Source organism: Schistocerca gregaria, chromosome 8 (assembly GCF_023897955.1).
Source record: "Schistocerca gregaria isolate iqSchGreg1 chromosome 8, iqSchGreg1.2, whole genome shotgun sequence".
Classification (NCBI taxonomy): domain Eukaryota; kingdom Metazoa; phylum Arthropoda; class Insecta; order Orthoptera; family Acrididae; genus Schistocerca; species Schistocerca gregaria.
The window spans coordinates 266,350,575-266,370,854 of record NC_064927.1 but is presented as its reverse complement, the minus strand read 5'-3'; the positions used below and the strand labels follow the sequence as shown (position 1 = coordinate 266,370,854).

General features: G+C 40.4%; 1 protein-coding gene across 8 annotated transcripts in view; it reads right to left on the bottom strand.

Moving 5' to 3' along the window:
* Nucleotides 1-20,280, bottom strand: part of LOC126284372 (calcium uptake protein 1 homolog, mitochondrial) — a 613,419-nt gene that overhangs the window by 170,964 nt on the left and 422,175 nt on the right. For all 8 annotated transcript variants that reach the window (XM_049983246.1, XM_049983245.1, XM_049983250.1 and 5 more), the window contains exon 3: nucleotides 19,633-19,810. In XM_049983246.1, coding sequence (XP_049839203.1) covers nucleotides 19,633-19,810 — 178 coding nt within the window. The remainder of the gene's footprint in view (nucleotides 1-19,632; nucleotides 19,811-20,280) is intronic.

Here is a 20,280-nt window from a genome sequence, read left to right as displayed (position 1 = left end):
AAGCACAAAAAGAAAACAATAAATAAAAAGAAAAGTGGAAGAAATTGAAACAGGTTTTACACAAGCAACATCTTCAAAATTTTGTGAAGCGTATAATGTAGTTGCACTTGATGCAGAACCTGAAGAAAGTGATATGTGCACAAAATGTGATAAGTGGAATCAAAACCTAACCTATACTGAGAAAGTACAGACACTGATACCAGGTAGCTACTCTATCAGTTGCAAAGCGATTTAGAAAAGATTGCTGTATGGTGTGTCAGGTGTCAGGTGGCAGTTGATGCTAAATAACGAAAAGTGTGAGATGATCCACATGAGTTCCAAAAGAAATCCGTTGGAATTCGATTACTCGATAAATAGTACAATTCTCAAGACTGTCAATTCAACTAAGTACCTGGGTGTTAAAATTACGAACAACTTCAGTTGGAAGGACCACACAGATAATATTGTCGGGAAGGCGAGCCAAAGGTTGCGTTTCATTGGCAGGACACTTAGAAGATGCAACAAGTCCACTAAAGAGACAGCTTACACTACACTCGTTCGTCCTCTGTTAGAATATTGCTGCGCGGTGTGGGATCCTTACCAGGTGGGATTGACGGAGGACATCGAAAGGGTGCAAAAAAGGGCAGCTCGTTTTGTATTATCACGTTATAGGGGAGAGAGTGTGGCAGATATGATACACGAGTTGGGATGGAAGTCATTACAGCATAGACGTTTTTCGTCGCGGCGAGACCTTTTTACGAAATTTCAGTCACCAACTTTCTCTTCCGAATGCGAAAATATTTTGTTGAGCCCAACCTACATAGGTAGGAATGATCATCAAAATAAAATAAGAGAAATCAGAGCTCGAACAAAAAGGTTTAGGTGTTCGTTTTTCCCGCTCGCTGTTCGGGAGTGGAATAGTAGAGAGATAGTATGATTGTGGTTCGATGAACCCTCTGCCAAGCACTTAAATGTGAATTGCAGAGTAGTCATGTAGATGTATGCACTAGATACTGAAATACATACCCACCTCACATTATTTGATTTCAAAATCTCAAAAAATAAAGAATGAGAAAGGTATTTGGGCATGCCCAGATTCTTACTGTGGGCATCCATTGCTGGATGATATTCTTACTGTTGCTCTGGAATATTACTGAAGTGATGAGAAAGATTACAGCGAGCAAAGTCCTAATCAAGCTGATGTTATCTCTAATAGTGAAAATGATAAAAAAGATTAAAAGGTGAAAAGATATATGACAAGTTCAATAAGAGAAGTATATCTCCTAATGAAAAAGTAGAACCCAAATTTAAAAATTAGTCACACGAAATTCTACTCCTTATGACCAAAATGGGTAAAATGCCAGCCAGTGAAGGACGTAGGCATATGTATTTACTGCACTAATTTGAAACTTGTTTCTTTCACCATAAGAAGTATCACAGGAAAGAAGTACACAAAGATGGACCTGATGCTTTTGGGTATGTGTCATGAGCTGCAAGATAAATGTTGGTGTGTAATGTGTCCTGGTGCTGAAGTGATGACTGTTGAAGCATTCCACCTTCAGGATACTGACAATGATGTAACCTATGCATTGTGGGAGGGAGGAGAGTTGGTGAAGAAGACAGCAGAGCCACAGAAGTTTCTTACAGAGGTTAGGCATTGGGCCATGGAAGGAATAACTCACCATCATATCTGAAGGATTCAGATAGAGCCCATAGCAGAATCATCCACATCCCAGAATACTGACACATTGGTCCTTCATTTCGACTTTGCTGTGAACTGGTTTGTTGCTTTGCAGAACAAAATTCAAATTTACCACTGGCAGACATCACAGGTACCAATATTCACATGTGTTGCTCAATTTCTCAGAATATCACACTGTTTTGCTTTTGTCAGGAATGATCTCATTCATGACAATGCACATGCCTGCTACACTGTCAACATGATAATTGATGACATAGCATCTAGAGGCCATGAATTTCCTAAACATGTGTATATGATTGATGGCGCAAAATCTCATTTTAAAAACCGCTTTCAGCTTTATGAGCTTTTTCAGCACTATTGTACACGAATTAAGACAAAAAAGGGTTATTTTCAGCAACAGGTCATGGAAAAAATGCATGTGATGGGGTATGAGGTCTCTGTAAACATCTTGCAACAAGATTTAATCTCCAGCATGAAGTTCTTGGTGTTATAAGAGATACTACTGGATTTACACACACCAAATCAACATTAGTAACAAACATGAAACTCTTAATTCTAAATAAAAGTACGTTAAGGGAATTTTGTTTAATAAAAGACAGAAGGGTAGTCTGCTACGAAGCTAATGGTCAGAATTCAATCAAGTCACTACTGGATTGCATCCCGGAGTGGCATATACATTGCAAGAATTTTTCTCCATGAACTGCAGTCTGTTACTGTGTGTGAAATGCAGAGACATTAGAAAACTCTGTAGTGAGCCACTTCATTTCTTATGTGTATGACAATTGGTGGTGGATGGGTCAGATAACTGTGTCATGACCTGCACGATATAACTGTCTCCTTTATGACACCTCACGGCCCTGCGAATGCTTTCAAATGACCATCACCAAAATGTCAGTATGCAGTTCCCATTTCTCATGTACTCCTCTTGTTGAATAATCCTTGTCTGAGTGCAAATTCAGCTTGGCTACACAAGTTTGGTGAGCAGCAGATGGAAAAAAAACTCTTTTCAACAGTGCAGTGTTGATTGTTACATTGTAAGCAATTTTAATTCATGGGAAGTCATGAAGAAGTAAAATCATGACAGAAGACAATAATAATTTGTAAATAATATCATAAAAAGAGAAATGGGTATAAATATTATATACCTCACTTATGATATAAAATGCTTTCGAACAAAATTATGAATTGTTTTTGCACTCACTTATAATGTTGTAAAGTAATTTTTTATTCAGAAATATCTGTTTTGCATGACATTTACTTAAAATCAGTGATCAATTTAAATAGATTTTTTGACCTTGAGGGTAGCTCACTCCTAGCTCACTCATTTGTTACATAGTTTAATTCTTAATTTCTCTGCATGTTTTTGGTGCTTGCATTGTTTAATTCATAAATTTCGGGCATATTATAGTACTTGAGAGTTGTAGCATCGATCGCGTTTTTAGTACCTGAATAGTGTAAAATCGCGTAGTCTTCTTCCGCCACCAAGCAGTGTGTCAGCAGCGCGCAAGTAACAGCATTACTGCATTTACTAGGCACTCTTGTATTTTAATACCTGTTTAAATTTTGTGTTGAATTGTTTGTGCTCTCTGTAAATTAATTCAGACGTTCTTTGCACAACAGTTTTTAGCATGGATAGGGACTGCAACTGCTGTGTTCGGATGCAGGCTGAGTTGGCAGCCCTTCGTTCCCAGCTTCAGGCAGTGTTGGCTTCGGTCACACAGCTTGAGGCTGTTGCCAATGGGCAGCACTGTGGGGGTCTGGATGGGGGTTTGTTGGGGACGGCCAGCTCGTCCCACGCATCCCCCGATTGGACTACGACAGTGGGTACCCGGGATACTGCCCACATTGAGGCTGATCCCTCACCTATGGTAGAGTGGGAGGTCGTCTCGAGGTGTGGCAGGGGGCGAAAGACATTCCGGAGGGCTGAACGGAAGGCCTCTCCAGTTTGTCTGACGAACCGGTTTCAGGCTCTGTCTCCGGCTGATACTGATGTTCGGCCGGAGATGTCTGCTTGTCCTGTTCCAGAGGTTGCCCCTCAGTCTGCAAGATCCGGGCAGTCGCAGAGGGTGGGCTTACTGGTAGTTGGGAACTCCAATGTCAGGCGTGTAATGGGGCCCCTTAGGGATATGGCAGCAAGAGAGGGGAAGAAAACCAACGTGCACTCCGTGTGCATACCAGGGGGAGTCATTCCAGATGTGGAAAGGGTCCTTCTAGTTGCCATGAAGGGTACAGGGTGCACCCATCTGCAGGTGGTCACTCATGTCGGCACCAATGATGTGTGTCACTATGGATCGGAGGAAATCCTCTCTGGCTTCCGGCGGCTATCTGATTTGGTGAAGACTGCCAGTCTCGCTAGCAGGATGAAAGCAGAGCTCACCATCTGCAGCATCGTCGACAGGACTGACTGCGGACCTTTGGTACAGAGCCGAGTGGAGGGTCTGAATCCGAGGCTGAGACGGTTCTGCGACCGTGTGGGCTGCAGATTCCTCGACTTGTGCCATAGGGTGGTGGGGTTTTGGGTTCCGTTGGATAGGTCAGGAGTCCACTACACGCAACAAGCGGCTACACGGGTAGCAGGGGCTGTGTGGCGTGGGCTGGGCGTTTTTTTTAGGTTAGATGGCCTCGGACAAGTACAGAAGGGGCAACAGCCTCAACGGGTGCGGGGCAAAGTCAGGACATGCAGGGACCAAGCAGCAATCTGTATTGTAATTGTAAACTGTCGAAGCTGCATTGGTAAAGTACCGGAACTTCAAGAGCTGATAGAAAGCACCGAAGCTGAAATTGTTATAGGTACAGAAAGCTGGCTGAAGCCAGAGATAAATTCAGCCGAAATTTTTACAAAGGCAAAGATGGTGTTTAGAAAGGATAGATTGCATGCAACCGGTGGTGGCGTGTTTGTCGCTGTTAGTAGTAGATTATCCTGTAGTGAAGTAGAAGTGGATAGTTCCAGCGAAATATTATGGGTGGAGGCTACACTCAACAACCGAGCTAGGTTAATAATTGGCTACTTTTACCGACCTCCCGACTCAGCAACATTTGTGGCAGAACAGCTGCGAGAAAATTTGGAATACATCTCACATAAATTTTCTCAGCATATTATAGTCTTAGGTGGAGATTTCAATTTACCAGATATAGACTGGGATACTCAGATGTTTAGGATGGGTGGTAGGGACAAGCATCGAGTGACATTATACTGAGTGCACTATCCGAAAATTACCTCGAGCAATTAAACAGAGAACCGACTCGTGGAGATAACATCTTGGACCTACTGATAACAAACAGACCGGAACTTTTCGATTCTGTAAGTGCAGAACAGGGAATCAGTGATCATAAGGCTGTTGCAGCATCCCGGAATATGGAAGTTAATAGGGGGGGGGGAAAAAAAATAAAAAAAAAATGGAGGCAGGTTTATCTTTTTAGCAAGAGTAATAGAAGGCAGATTTGAGACTACCTAACAGATCAAAACGAAAATTTCTGTTCCGACACTGACGATGTTGAGTGTTTATGGAAAAAGTTTAAGGCAATTGTAAAATGCGTTTTAGACAGGTACGTGCGGAGTAAAACTGTGAGGGAGGGGAAAAACTCGCCGTGGTTCAACAACAAAGTTAGGAAACTACTGCGGAAGCAAAGAGAGCTTCACTCCAAGTTTAAACACAGCCAAAACCTCTCAGACAAACAGAACCTAAACGATGTCAAAGTTAGCATAAGGAGGGCTATGCGTGAAGCGTTCAGTGAATTCGAAAGTAAAATTCTATGTACCGACTTGACAGAAAATCCTAGGAAGTTCTGGTCTTACGTTAAATCAGTAAGTGGCTCGAAACAGCATATCCAGACACTCCGGGATGATGATGGCTTTGAAACAGAGGATGACACGCGTAAAGCTGAAATACTAAACACCTTTTTCCAAAGCTGTTTCACAGAGGAAGATCGCACTGCAGCTCCTTCTCTAAATCCTCGCACAAATGAAAAAATGACTGACATCGAAATAAGTGTCCAAGGAATAGAAAAGCAACTGAATTCACTCAACAGAGGAAAGTCCACTGGACCTGACGGAATACCAATTCGATTCTACACAGATTACGCGAAAGAACTTGCCCCCCTTCAAACAGCCGTGTACCGCAAGCCTCTAGAGGAACAGAAGGTTCCAAATGATTGGAAAAGAGCACAGGTAGTCCCAGTCTTCAAAAAGGGTCGTCGAGCAGATGCGCAAAACTATAGACCTATATCTCTGACGTCGATCTGTTGTAGAATTTTAGAACATGTTTTTTGCTCGAGTATCATGTCGTTTTTGGAAACCCAGAATCTACTCTGTAGGAATCAACACGGATTCCGGAAACAGCGATCGTGTGAGACCCAACTCTCTTTATTTGTTCATGAGACCCAGAAATTATTAGATACAGGCTCCCAGGTAGATGCTATTTTCCTAGACTTTCGGAAGGCAGTTATTCTACAACAAATTTAAGTGTTCGATGTCTGATTGTTTCCCCAAATTCAAAGTTCAACAATACCGGAAAAGACAAATTGCTGCATACCATAAAGACACACATTAAGTTTCAGACAAGCACAATTAAAGGACATTTACACATAAGCTTTCAGCCACAGCCTCCATCACAAAAATAGAAACACACGCCATTCACTCATACGAGCAATCACGCCTCATGCACACATGACCACCATGCCAGAATTGTGAGAATGAATCGTGTGTGTTTCTCTTTACCAATGAAGGCTATGGCCAAAAGTTTATGTGTAAGTGTCTTCATTGTGCCTGTCTGCAACTTAACATGTCATCTTTATAGTAAGAAGCAAATTATTTTTTTCCCTACATTCTTGATATTCCTTTCTGGAGTTTCCATTGTTCAATCAAATTTCACCACATTAAAATACACACAAAACATCATTTCCACTCTTTTTCTTGCTCATGAAAACCACACACTGCATGCTGTACCACCGTACAGCGAGACCCTCAGAGGTGGTGGTCCAGACTGCTGTACACACCGGTACCTCTAATATCCAGTAGCACATCCTTCTGCACTGATGCATGCCTGTATTCGTCATGGCATACTATCCACATTTTCATCAAGGCAATGTTGGTCCAGATTGTCCCACTCCTGAATGGCAATTCAGTGTAGATCCCTCAGAGTGGTTGGTGGGTCACATTGTCCATAAACATCCCTTTTCAATCTATCCCTGCCATGTTCAATAGGGTTAATGTCTGGAGAACGTGCAGGCCACTCTAGTTGAGCAATGTCGTTATCCTGAAGGAATTCATTCACAAGATGTGCACGATGGGGGCGCGAATTGTTGTCCAAGAAGACGAATGCCTCACCAATATGCTGCTGATACGGTTGCACTATCGGTCGGAGGATGGTATCCACATATGACCACAGGCATATGTTGGCCCCACATAATGCCACCCCAAAACAGCAGGAAACCTCCACCTTGCTGCACTCTCTGGACAGTGTGGCCAAGGCATTCCGCCTGACCAGGTTGCCTCCGAACACGTCTCCGACCACTGTCTGGTTGAAGGAATATGTGACAATCATCGGTGAAGAGAATGTGATACCAGTCCTGAGTGGTCCATTCGGCATGTTGTTGGGCCCATCAGTATCGCACTGTATGGTGTTGTGGTTGCAAAGATGGACCTCGCTATGGATGTCAGGAGTGAAGTTGTGAATCATGTAGCCTATTGTGCACAGTTTTAGTCATAACATGACATCCTGTGGCTGCATGAAAAGCATTATACAACAAGGTGGTGTTACTGTCAAGGTTCCTCCGAGCCATAATTGATAGGTAGGAGTAATCCACGGCAGTAATAGCTCTTGGGCGGCCTGAGAGAGGCATGTCATCGACAGTTCCTGTCTCTCTGTATCTCCTCCATGTCCGAACAAAATCGCTTTGGTTCACTCCGAGACGCCTGGACAGTTCCCTTGTTGAGAGCCCTTCCTGGCATAAAGTAACAATGTGGATGCAATAGAACCACGGTACTGACAGTCTAGGCATGGTTGAACTACAGACAACATGAGCCGTGTACCTCCTCCTTGGTGGAACGACTGGAACTGATCGGATGACGGACCCCCTCCATCTAATAAGCGCTGCTCATGCATGACTGTTTACTTCTTTGGGCGGGTTTAATGACATCTCTGAACAGTCAAAGGGACTGTGTCTGTGATACAGTATCCACAGTCAATGTCTATCTGGGAACTGGGGTGATGCAAAACTTTTTTGATGTGTGTATGTTCTCCCCTTTAAGTTTCTTTCGAAGTCACATAGACTTAGACAGTTATTGGATTCATTTTCTGGCTATTTATAATATAGACTGTAGTATGAATCTGCTCCATATTTGTGTTTATATTGCTTGTAGACACTCCATTGTGTATACATTATGCCACAGTTTTTATTTCATCTTTGAGGAACTCCACATTCTGAACAAGTGAAATGGGAACAACAATATGAATTAATTTACTTCAGAGATGCACTACACTGCAACCATAAGTGTACATTCCTACAACTATCTTTCTTTTGACTTCTCTGAAATATTTTAATTACTTAATTTCTTTTTTATAAGTAGATGAAAATATGTGTAATAAATACTTCCAGGAAATAATTTAAGACTACTGTTGCACCTGTCAGCTGTAAGACTACTTATCACATAAAAAAAGTAAATTACAAGCTTCATGCCATTAACACTGAAAACATTTTTACAAATATTAAATTAAAAAATAACTAGTTCTCACTGTTGGGGTGCTTTCTCTCAAAAGTACACAGTATAGATCAAGAGGAAAATTACTAAAAGAAGCAGGAGGAGGGTTTAGGCATTAGACAGAGCATAAGGTTGGATCAGACCAGAAGAGCAAAGGAAATGTTTCTAAGAAGTTTTCAAAGGAATCATCCTAGTATTCATTGCCAGTGATTTAGAGAGCCCATGGAAAACTAAAACTGAATGGCTGCAAAAGGATTTGACCTCCATTCAGCCTAAATGAGAGTCCACACGTCTGAGAAGAAGATTTATCTGGTCATAATATGCCAGGAAATTCAGTAAAAAATGAATGTTTTTCTCAAGATGGTCTTCCACTAGCTGACATTTCAAATGAAACTGACAGCTCTGGAGTAGTTGTATGTATTTCCTTATAAATATTGAGCAATGAGGCATGAAGGACTGCTTGTCTACCCTGAATTAGTTACCATAAACGTGTATGAAAACTAATGCAACCATGAATATCACAAAGGAAGAAAAATATAATCACTACCAACAATGAATCACCATTATGAAACAACATAATCATGGTTCACTGTGATAAGGAAGCTGGTAAAACAGAGAGGGGTGAGAATGCAAGAACCTTTTAAATGTGACTTAAGGCCCAACAAATCAGCCAAATTATAATGTATCTGGAAGGAATGACACCTTATCTGAACATGAATTTCAACTTGGTGCAACAAAATTTTTATTGAAAAACTGTCCTACCTCATGATCCTGTGCCTGCCGCAATCTTAATTGATGAAATGTAAACTTAAAATCTCCTTCACCTGTCTACATTTTGAAGGACATTCAAAATATAGATGGCTGAAGGTGATTTTACATTGCATATCTGAAGTCCCTCAACCATCTTGTACAATGACTTACAGAGACTTAAGTGATGATGTCAGTGGGTCAACACGGAGACACAAAGGGATCATCTGCTGCAGAGCCATTCAGCAATGCACACTGAACAGTGTGCTCACAAAATATCTGAGCCTGAACCAGCACTGTATTCTGTCACCAGATCTGCCACAGATTGCCACCTATCCTGCTTTCCAGTATAGTCAATAAAATCAGTTGTAAACACACTTGTTTATTTTCAAACGATGAGTGTACAGAAAATTTTGCACAGCTAATGCATATGGCAAAAGTCCCCAATTTAGTTGTGCCAACTTACGTACCCTTACAATATCCCTCAGAGAGCTGTTCTATAGCAAACTAGTGTATTATACCTCACCCAGAAAAGTCTACAAGGGCTGGGAAGAAAAAAAAAAGTTTATTGAGAATTACAGTATTGTGGCACATTTGATCCTTGTGGCAGGTGAATGAACTGTCCAACAGCACAGTAAATGCATGAAAAACTCCTTGGGGGTGAGCAAGTGTAGAGCCTGATTCTCCTGAATAGCACCAAGGCAGCCACTGAGATTAATATACCTGTCTAAAGGACAGATCACCATGAACAGTGTTACATGCCCTCACTATACAATACATTGTGGAGAGGCTTAACATTTCATGCAAGACAATGTTGTGGAGTCTGATGATTAGGAACTTACTACTACTACTACTACTACTACTACTACTACTACTACTACACCACCACCACCTTTCCTCTGCTTGACAGCCAAATACTTGAGATCATGTTTTTTCCCATTACCAGAATTCAACTGGCTACTTCCAAGTCAAGCATAGACACAGAACTGTGCATCAGTGACCTTAGCTATATAAGTCAATAGAGATCATGTTTTCTGATAACGCTCTGATAAATGGCAGGAACATAGTGGCCACATTCTTGCTCGTTCCTTAGTCTTAGCTCAGGCTCTACTTCTGACATGAAGAGTGTACCACCCATTCTTTAAAAATACATCATTGAAATGTTCAGTTTCGTATTTAGATCTCTAGAACAAATAGAATGTGTGTCCAGTTTATAGTAATTTCAGGAAACTCATTTGGCTGTAGATTATATAGAAGCATATGTATGTTTTAGTTATCAAGTGGAAAACAAATTGCTCTAAGCATGACAAGCCTCTCTCTTCACTGAATCATACAGCAACGGTAGCTCTCTAGGTCTAGTTTAACAGCAGAAGTCTTTTAACTGGAATGTGTGTTGGTGAAACTGCTGTAAGATATCTTTCACAGATAAACACATCACATGGCTGTCAATGGAACAACAGCAAAAAATATGAGAGTTATGGACATCAGATATCAGCATGTCATTCCCAAAACAGAGAAATACAAAATACACCAAAGAGAGAGAACCTGTAATTATATCCATTTTTTCTCCTTTGCACAAAGCTGACTGGTGGTCTAATTTTTAATTTGGGGCACCTGTGAGCTTCAACTTCTCATGAAGGATGCAATCAGACTTAACTATTTACCAGGTATTTAACCAATTTTGTGCAGCACACTACATGCAGAGTCTTAATAGTTGGGAGAGGGGGGGGGGGGGGGGGGGCATCACAATGAAAGGTGTACGCTCAACAGGATTTCAGGTCATCAGAGTAACTGATAATGGTGACTTTATTTGTCAGCAGAGAGCTTGCACTTAATGGACATGACTATGTGGCAAGATAGGCAATAGTGCTATTCTGTTACTGATTTGTGCTGATACGAGGTCATGAGTGCACAAAATGTTATGTGATTTTAAACTTTACATCTTCAGTACTCAATACTAAGAAAAGATTTTTGGTAAATGCAGTACACATTAATGTGTATGGATTGGGGTGATATTTCATAATGTTTCAATGATGAGTAGTCAACTTCACACTTTTTTACCTTGAATCATTATTCTGTAAATGGAAGTCCCTTCTAAAGCACTCTATTGTAGCCAAATGAGCAGAGAATGAGGTGTAGAAATATTGGTGAAATCTTCTCTATTTATCAGCCAAATTATGGCATCATGCTGTCATAATATTTCGAGGTGATTCCTAGAAATCATCCCCATGCAAAGTGTCAGGTTCACATCCAACTGCTGCTGCTCAGCCACACAGACTGCTTTTTCAATGGCGCAAGGGGTGGATCAGTTGCATGCCTCCAGAAGAATTTTCATGGCTGGTAGTAAGGATGTCCCTAGCAAGGTGGACAGTGGGTCCAAATATTGAGTCCTGGTGCTGCCAGCCTGCCAGTTTTTTCTGCCCACTGCCTACATCACTTTCACACCAAGAGTTTTCCTGACATATTTTTTTAACGCCACATCCCATGCAAAAGCTCAGTTGAAAACCACTGTCCTGGTTTACACATCATCATGTACTGTTATTTCTACTGCCTTTTTGCTGAGTCCTCTCCATTTGGCTCATTCCTTCCACCACTCTACTTCCTCCACTTGCTGCCAGGTCACACCTCTCCTTTCCACAGATATTCTCACTCCCATTTTACACCGTGTTCTTGGGCACCGTCTAGGTCTTTTTCCATCCATCTTTAATTCTTTCATAATTTTGGGAAGTCTCTGCCCATGCATCCTCTTAACAGGCCCGTACCATCTTAATCTCTTTTTTCTCTCATACTTTATTGTTTAAGGTCCTTTCTAATATCTACTTTCCTTACTCTGTCCATTCTTGTTTTTCCTTTAACTGCTCTGAGAAATTCCATTTCCCTCTACTTGCAGTCTGCTCCAGTCCCTTTCTGTCGCTGTCCATGTTTCTCCTCCATAGGTGACAATAGGGAAGTAATAACTCTTATACATACCTTCCTTGGTTATTCTCCCTAAATAAATGAAACTTCCTGCCACTTTGAGAGGTTCTCCATTCAACATATTATTCCCATTGATCCCTTTGCCTTTTTCCAAATACCATTACTTCACTCTTATTTTTATTTATTTTTAATCCATACCTTTTCATTATTTCCTTTCCACACATCAAATTGTAATTGTACATCCACCTCTTTATTGCCCCATAGTACCATATCATCTGCAAAAATCATAATTTTGTCTTTTTCTTTTACTATATCTTTAATTGCCCAATTCATTCCCTCCATCTTCTACAGTGGTGTCCTCTGCAAATTGTCTTTATTACATTAATGTAATGCATCACATGACTAATGAGAAGGTATTGACTTGAATAGAATTGGGGAGAAGAGGAGTTTGTGGCACAACTTGACAAAAAGAAGAGACCGGTTGGTAGGACATGTTTTGAGGCATCAAGGGATCACAAATTTAGCATTGAAGGGCAGCGTGGAGGGTAAAAATCGTAGAGGGAGACCAAGAGATAAATACACTAAGCTGATTCAGAAGGATGTAGGTTGCAGTAAGTACTGGGAGATGATGAAGCTTGCACAGGATAGAGTAGCATGGAGAGCTGCATCAAACCAGTCCGAGGACTGAAGACCACAACAACAACAACAACAACAACATTAATGTATCCATCTTCTATACCTATCTTCCTCATTTCTTCACAGAGTCTTTCTCTGTTAACTGAATCATATGCCTTTTCTATGTCTATAAAAACCATTATCACCCTTTTGTTGTACTCCCAACTTTTTTCCATCTGTTGACAGATAGAAAATATAAGGCTGTTCTTCGCATAGCTCCTTTTCTATCTTTTCACTTATTCAATTTAGTAAAATTATTTCAAAAATCTTGGCTGTATGACTCATCAGGGTTATTCCTCTGTAGATTTTACAAAGTATTTTATTGTCTTTTTTGAAGATGGGAACAATGTCTCCTCTTCTCCAATCATCACGTATTGTACTATTTCTTCATACACTTGACAGTACTCTATAAAGCCACTGCATTCCCACAGGACCTGCTGCTCTTATCATGTCCACTGATACTTCATCAGGTCCTGGGGCTTTACCTGCATTCATCAACTTAACAGCTATTTCCGTTTCTTCCCATGTAATTTGTCCTAATTCTGCTTCCCAACTTCTCTCAGTTTCTCCATTATTTGTTGTTTCCTCGTGTACCTGCTCCTCAGCATTTGACAGTTTCTTAAAATGTTCTCACCAGAGATCTTTTATATTCCCTGGAGCTTTAATCACAGTACTATCCTCTGTTTCCATCTTTGCTGGTACTTCAGCCTTCCTTTTATTTTTCATGATTTTATAGAACATTTTCTTATTGTTCTTCACATCTTCAAGGTTTTTTTTTTGTTTTTTTTTTTTTTTTTACTCTTTTGATGCCTTTTTCTTTGCTGTTTACAATATTTCCTTGCACTACTACTTTTCCTCTATATATCTTTTATGGTCCTCGTCATTTTTAGTTTTACACCACTTTCTCCATGTTCCATTTTTTCTTGTAACTGTTTGGATTGTGGTATCATCCCACCTACTTGTCCGCCTTACTTTTTCCTTTCCAGATGTTCTATTACACACTTTTTGTGCTGCTTTGACTAAAGTGTCTCTGAATAAACTCCATTCTTTTTCTACATTGCAGAAAACTTCTTTTGGAAATTTTTGTGTGATTAATTCTCTATACTTCTCAGCACTTTCAGTCTCCTTCAGTTTCCAATCCTGTATCCTCTTCACTATTTTCTATTTTTCACACACTGATTCATTTTCCATTGTCCACCAGTAACCTGTGGTCTCCATTTGCACTCACACTTGGAATTACCTTCACATTTGTTACTTTCTCTCCCCATTCCATATCTACTAGAATATAATCAATTACACACTTGCTTCTCCCATCCCAACTGTATCTGGGGATAACATGACTTCCTCTCTTCATAAACCAGCTGTTTGCTATTTTCATTCCATTCCTCTGGCACAAATTCAGCTGTCTTTCCCCTTCTTCATTTCTGCCTCCATATCCAAAACATCTCAATACTTGCTCAAATGCCTTTTCATCTTTGCATTAAAATCTCCCACCACTATATTAGCACTCTATATATGGTTCTCTAACTCATTTTCAAAATCCATCTTCTCTTTTTCGCTTCATCCCCCTTAAGGTGCATAAATCTGGGTAACTTTTAGCGTTTCTTTTTGGAATCTCAGATTTCAGATTATGATCATGTGTGTGTATATATATTTTCCCTTCCACTTCGTTTCACTTAATCCCAAAATATCTAACATTCTCTTTTTTAGTACATCTGCAATTTTTTTCCATTTTTCCATTGAGGGTTAATATATTATGAGTACCAATTTTTACGTTATTTTTAGTCTATTTGGTTTCATCTTCTTGTACTTATGAATATCATCATGTCTCCCATCATTCGCACCAGTACTTGAAGAAGCAGTGGGGTCAAATCCTGAGTGGTTCATTCCGAGGCTCGTCCGTGTTTTGAAAGCAATATATGAAGACTTTCCTACTGGCTTGCTAGGCCTAACGCCAGAAAAGATTTTCTGTTTGTGTTGGCTCCCTTAGCCTTTGGAGTTTCTCCTCCACCACAACGCAGTGGTTCCCATCTCATTTAATCCCCGGAAAAGAGGGTTGCCTCATCTACCAGCTTCACCGTTCTGAAGTATTTCTTCTCCGCCGCTGCTGCCATTAACTTCTTCACCCATAAGCCGGGGCATGGGTTCCATGTTATTCTCTACAGGATTGCCTGCGTAATAATGAGTTTGCCCTTCGCTGATGCCGAGCTCTGTCACTTTGGCATCACATCTGTTTTCACAGAGGTACCACTAGAAGATAACATGGTATTACTAGAGAATCCTTTGATGATGACACAGTGAATGTCTTTCGACACATGCTCACCACCAACGACTTCCAAAGTGGTAGAAAGATCTATGTACAGACATAGTCTCCATGGAATCCCCCTTAGCACCAGGCATTACTAACCTATACAGGGTGTACATAAAGTCCAGGAACACTTTCAATTACTTATTGCACAAGGACCAAACAGAACCAAAGAGAAACCGTCAAAGTTTTTTTTTTTTTATGTGTACCTCCACAGCATAGTTTAGTAATTTGCTGATAGTCAGCACTAGTCGCAAATAGTCAGCACTAGTCGCAAAGATGGCAAGTTCAGATGCAGAGCGAGCTTTCTGTGTGTTGGAGTTCGACAAAAAACAAGTGTGCTACATCTCTTCAATGGATGTTTAGAACCAAGTACAGTAAGAAGCCATTTACAGTAAGAAGTCATTTACTACTGGCACAACAAATTTGATACGACGGGTTGCTTGTGCCCGGCAAAGATAAGCAAACGTCCCAGTATCAGTGAAGTAAATGTGGAGCGCATACGAGAAACATTCATAAGGAGTCCAAAGAAATTGGTGCGTCGTGCATCGCGTTAACTGAAAATGGCAGTGTAGAAAGTCCCGCAACAGAAGCTGTCTATTAAATGATTCAAATTGGAGCTAGTGCAGAAGTGCAATGACGACGACAAAGACAAGAGTTTTGAGTTTTGTTCACAGTTGCAACAATTGAATGAGAATGTGGATGGCATTGTTGCTCACTTAATTTTTAGGGATGAAGCCACTTTTCACACTAAAGGGAAAGTGAACAGGTATAATTGTTGAATCTGGGGTGCAAAGCATTCACACGAATGCACTGAATTTGAGTGTGAATCCCCAAGGTAAATGTTTTTTGTGCCTTGTCATGTCAAAAACCGTATGGGTTATTCTTCTTCATCGAGAGCACTGTCACTGGATATTTCTACGTGGAAATGTTGCAGCAACGGCTAATGCCTCAAATGCAATCGGACTCTCCGTTCATCTTTCAGCAGGATGGGTCTCCACCCCATTTTCATCGTGAAGTTCATGAGCACCTGAACACGGAGCTGCTGGCTCCATGGCTCAGCCGTGCTAAAGAAGTGGACAGCTGTTTTATGAAATGGGCTCCCCGATCATCAGACCTCACTCCATGTGAATTTTTTTCTCTGGGGACACATTAAAGGTCTGGTGTATGTACCGCCTCTACCACATGATGTAGCAGAGCTGCAGGAGAGAATACGGGAAGTGACTGCCACAATTGACGATGCCGTGCTGGGATGGGTATGGCAAGAATTTGATTACCGTATTGACGTCTGCTCAGTCACTCATGGTTCGCATATCGAATGTTTGTAAAAAAAAAATCTTAAGTGTTTCTCTTCAAAATGTAATATGTATCACATCTGTACAATGTTTAGTTTTTGTGCAATAAATAATTGAAAGTGTTCCTGAACTTTATGTACACCCCATATATGGCACACACTGAGTAAACCGTTCTAGGAACTGTGCACCTGAAACCAAAGACGTTCTAGACATATCTGAACACCGCATTCATGGTTTACCTCCATGGTGAAGAAAACCTACAGGAAATCCTGTGTACATAAATAGCACACACAATAATGCCAGGTTCACCATGGAAGTGGAAGAAAAAGGATGCGTACTGTTCATGTACTTTTTGATAAATAAAAAGAACACTGATGGTGCCCTGCAATATTATGTCCACAGTAAGAAAACACACACACACAAATACCCCTAAATGCCAATAGCTGCCACCACCCAGCACAATGCAAATTTGTGCTCACCACCGTTACACAGATCACAAGCCACATGCTGTTAGAATATTGCTGCGCGGTGTGGGATCCTTACCAGGTGGGATTGACGGAGGACATCGAAAGGGTGCAAAAAAGGGCAGCTCGTTTTGTATTATCGCGTTATAGGGGAGAGAGTGTGGCAGATATGATACACGAGTTGGGATGGAAGTCATTACAGCATAGACGTTTTTCGTCGCGGCGAGACCTTTTTACAAAATTTCAGTCACCAACTTTCTCTTCCGAATGCGAAAATATCTTGTTGAGCCCAACCTACATAGGTAGGAATGATCATCAAAATAAAATAAGAGAAATCAGAGCTCGAACAGAAAGGTTTAGGTGTTCTTTTTTCCCGCTCGCTGTTCGGGAGTGGAATAGTAGAGAGATAGTATGATTGTGGTTCGATGAACCCTCTGCCAAGCACTTAAATGTGAATTGCAGAGTAGTCATGTAGATGTAGATGTAGATGTAGATGTAGATGTAGACAAGGAAAGGCTGCCTACTGATTTACAGCATCTGTGTGAAAACTTCCACAACAACTGCTACTCAGAGGCATAAATAAGACAAGCACTAAAGCCAACGAGGGGGGGGGGGGGGAGGGGGGGGGGGAGGGCCAGAAGAAGCAACCAAGTGCCAGCCATTCTGTCTACATGAAGGGCCAGCTACAGCCAAGGCTGTCATGGGAAAGGGGAAGCATGACACAAACCCTCAATGGCTAAAATCAAGAATACGCCTGGGTCAGTCATGGACCAACCAGTGCTATGGGTATCTGGTTTCTACAGCATCAGTTGTGAGTGTGTCATGCAATACTTCACCCAAATGCAGTGATCCATCTCGCAGTAGTGTTCTGAATACATGAGTAATGTCCGCCTTGGCCAAACAGACAATCTGTAAAGACAGGGACATTTGTTTTTGAACAGAAAAAGATGCTATTGTACGCCAGAGGTTCAGATATTTGGTCACCAAAGAGGCAGTGGAAATAAGAGTACATGATGATCTTATCAATTGGGATAGCCATTTCCAACTGAACTCCATACGGGATGCGTAGCTGCCAATCTTGAGAAGGAGGTGTCAATAATCACGTAGCAAATAATGGGTGGGGGGATGTTCAGCACCCCCTCCCTCCCTGCCAGAAAATTTTTAAAATTAGAAGCTTGGCTTAGGCCCTAAATGTTAGACTTCAAACATTTTCTGACCCTAAATAAAGAGGATATATTTAATTGAACATATATTCATTTTTATTTTCATATTAAAACTAATCCAAATTATCATTTTCAATAACTGAAACTACTTCATGCTCAATGTCACTCACACACATTTACCACTGACTGCTGCCTCCTACATACATTCATTTCTGCCTCATATAAAATGTCATAATTCTATTTTCTGTTGTCAATTCCCTTCTGTATGGAGGCACATCAGGTAATTTGCTGACGACAAATTTTTACAAAGTCAGATATCACATCCTGTACTCATTATTGTTGCTGCTACGAAAAATGGGAGACTTAGTTTTTTTTTATCTATGTCACTGTCACTGGTGCAAACCAATGCAGCAATTTCTTGTAGGGATTCATGCTTCTGTTTAGTATTTTGGTAACTATGACTCCGAACATTCCAGAGGCACTCTCATGCCTCAGAGAGTGATGAATTCATAAATTTTGCTTCTTATCCGCTCACATTACGCAAAGAGATACGCATAAAGACAACATTCATAACATGCAAAAACAAACACTAGTGCCGGCATTTAGTAGTAGCAGATCAGGAACAATGTTTCTTTGATCTGTATAATCACAGTCGTGGAACACTGGTTTTGCATTGTCAAGATTTTGACAACATGCTGCAAACATAGGTAGTCCAGTACTAGCTGCAAACAATGTTGCAGAACATGTTTTGAACTCATTATAAACATGTATTAAGAAAGCCATGGTGATGAAATCACCCACAGACAGGTATACTGCATATTCAAGAAGGAAATCATTACAAATCTGTAAAACATTTTAGGTATACTGCATATTCAAGAAGGAAATCATTACAAATCTGTAAAACATTTTAGTACCATACCATCAGCAAAATCTAAACAGTGCCTTTTTCAATTTTTTTAACTTCAATTGTAAATCACCTATCTCTTTAATTTTATTAGCTTTCTGTGGATCTATAATCAAAGTGATAAATCCATAAGGGTTACCAACAATTTGTAATAGATAGCAGCCATGGGGATGTGAAATACACCAGGAATCTCTGACATAAAAGAGGAGGAGCAGTGGACAGGACTGACAGAACAAGCACTTGATACCCAGACCCCCCTCCACCCCACGAGGGGCGAGGGGACTTCTACCAGCCACAACAACGCTTCTAGAGGCAAACAATGGACTTTCAGCAGGAGTCAGGTGTCCACTGGATATAACTGAACAAATTTGATATGAAGCTGATATTTCATCTGAAGATGATAATTCAAAAACTCGTTGAAACCTTGCAACAGCATGATACCATGACTCAGCTGATAAGATGAGAATGTTTCTTCAAAGGAATTCACTTAGAAAGCCTTCATTCACACACTGCATAAATATTATCCATACTCTCCCATCAGCAAAATAATGATGTGTGTAAAAATGCATCTTACAAGCTGGCAAGTAGAGCAAACATTCAAAGACCCCAGGATAATTGTTCATAAAAATAGTAAAATCGGTGAACTATTAATCAGTTAGCAGCCATCTAAAATGTACATCTTTTCTAAAAACTAACAATTCTGTCAAAATGCACAGTAAAAAGATAAGTACTCATGTACTGCTAGCATACAAGAGGAATACAAAAATGAATTACTTTTTTACCTTGCGATCTCTAAATCCAACTTTGGCCTTCTTCTTTTTCTTTTTAGCCTCATCATCATCCTCCTCTTCACTTTCTTCAGTTTCACTATCCTGCTTCTCTGAAAGGGCATTGTTGGACTTTTTATCTTCACTAAGAATGGATTCTGCTTTAACTTCAGGAAATACCATTTTTTTTAGTCTGTAAAGTACAATGAAACAGATCTGAGTCAGTTAAAACACATTTCAGGAAAAAACTCAACAAATTTATATTCCTAACCCATTCTTCCAATGTGCCAGTCAATTTCAGTGGCCCTGACAAATCAAAATGCATGTTATAACCACTGAAATAACTTTGACTCAGAAATATTGTTTATATTATTTTGCAGCCATATCTGAATGAATGACATGCATACACAATTTAAATCTGAAATGTGTTTTACCCTACAGCTAAAAATTTTTAGAAAATAGGTCAGCAGCAATTTAATAAATTAATGTGCAGTATGGAGAATTATTCTTTCCAGTATTTCAGAAAATTTCTTCCAATACAGGGGTCTGCATCAAAGAAGTTGATATCATGTCCAATATAAAGAGTCAAAACATAAACAATCAAGATAGTGAAGTAGAGGACAAATATGAGGACTGATTTAGGGACATAGTTAAGGTTTATGA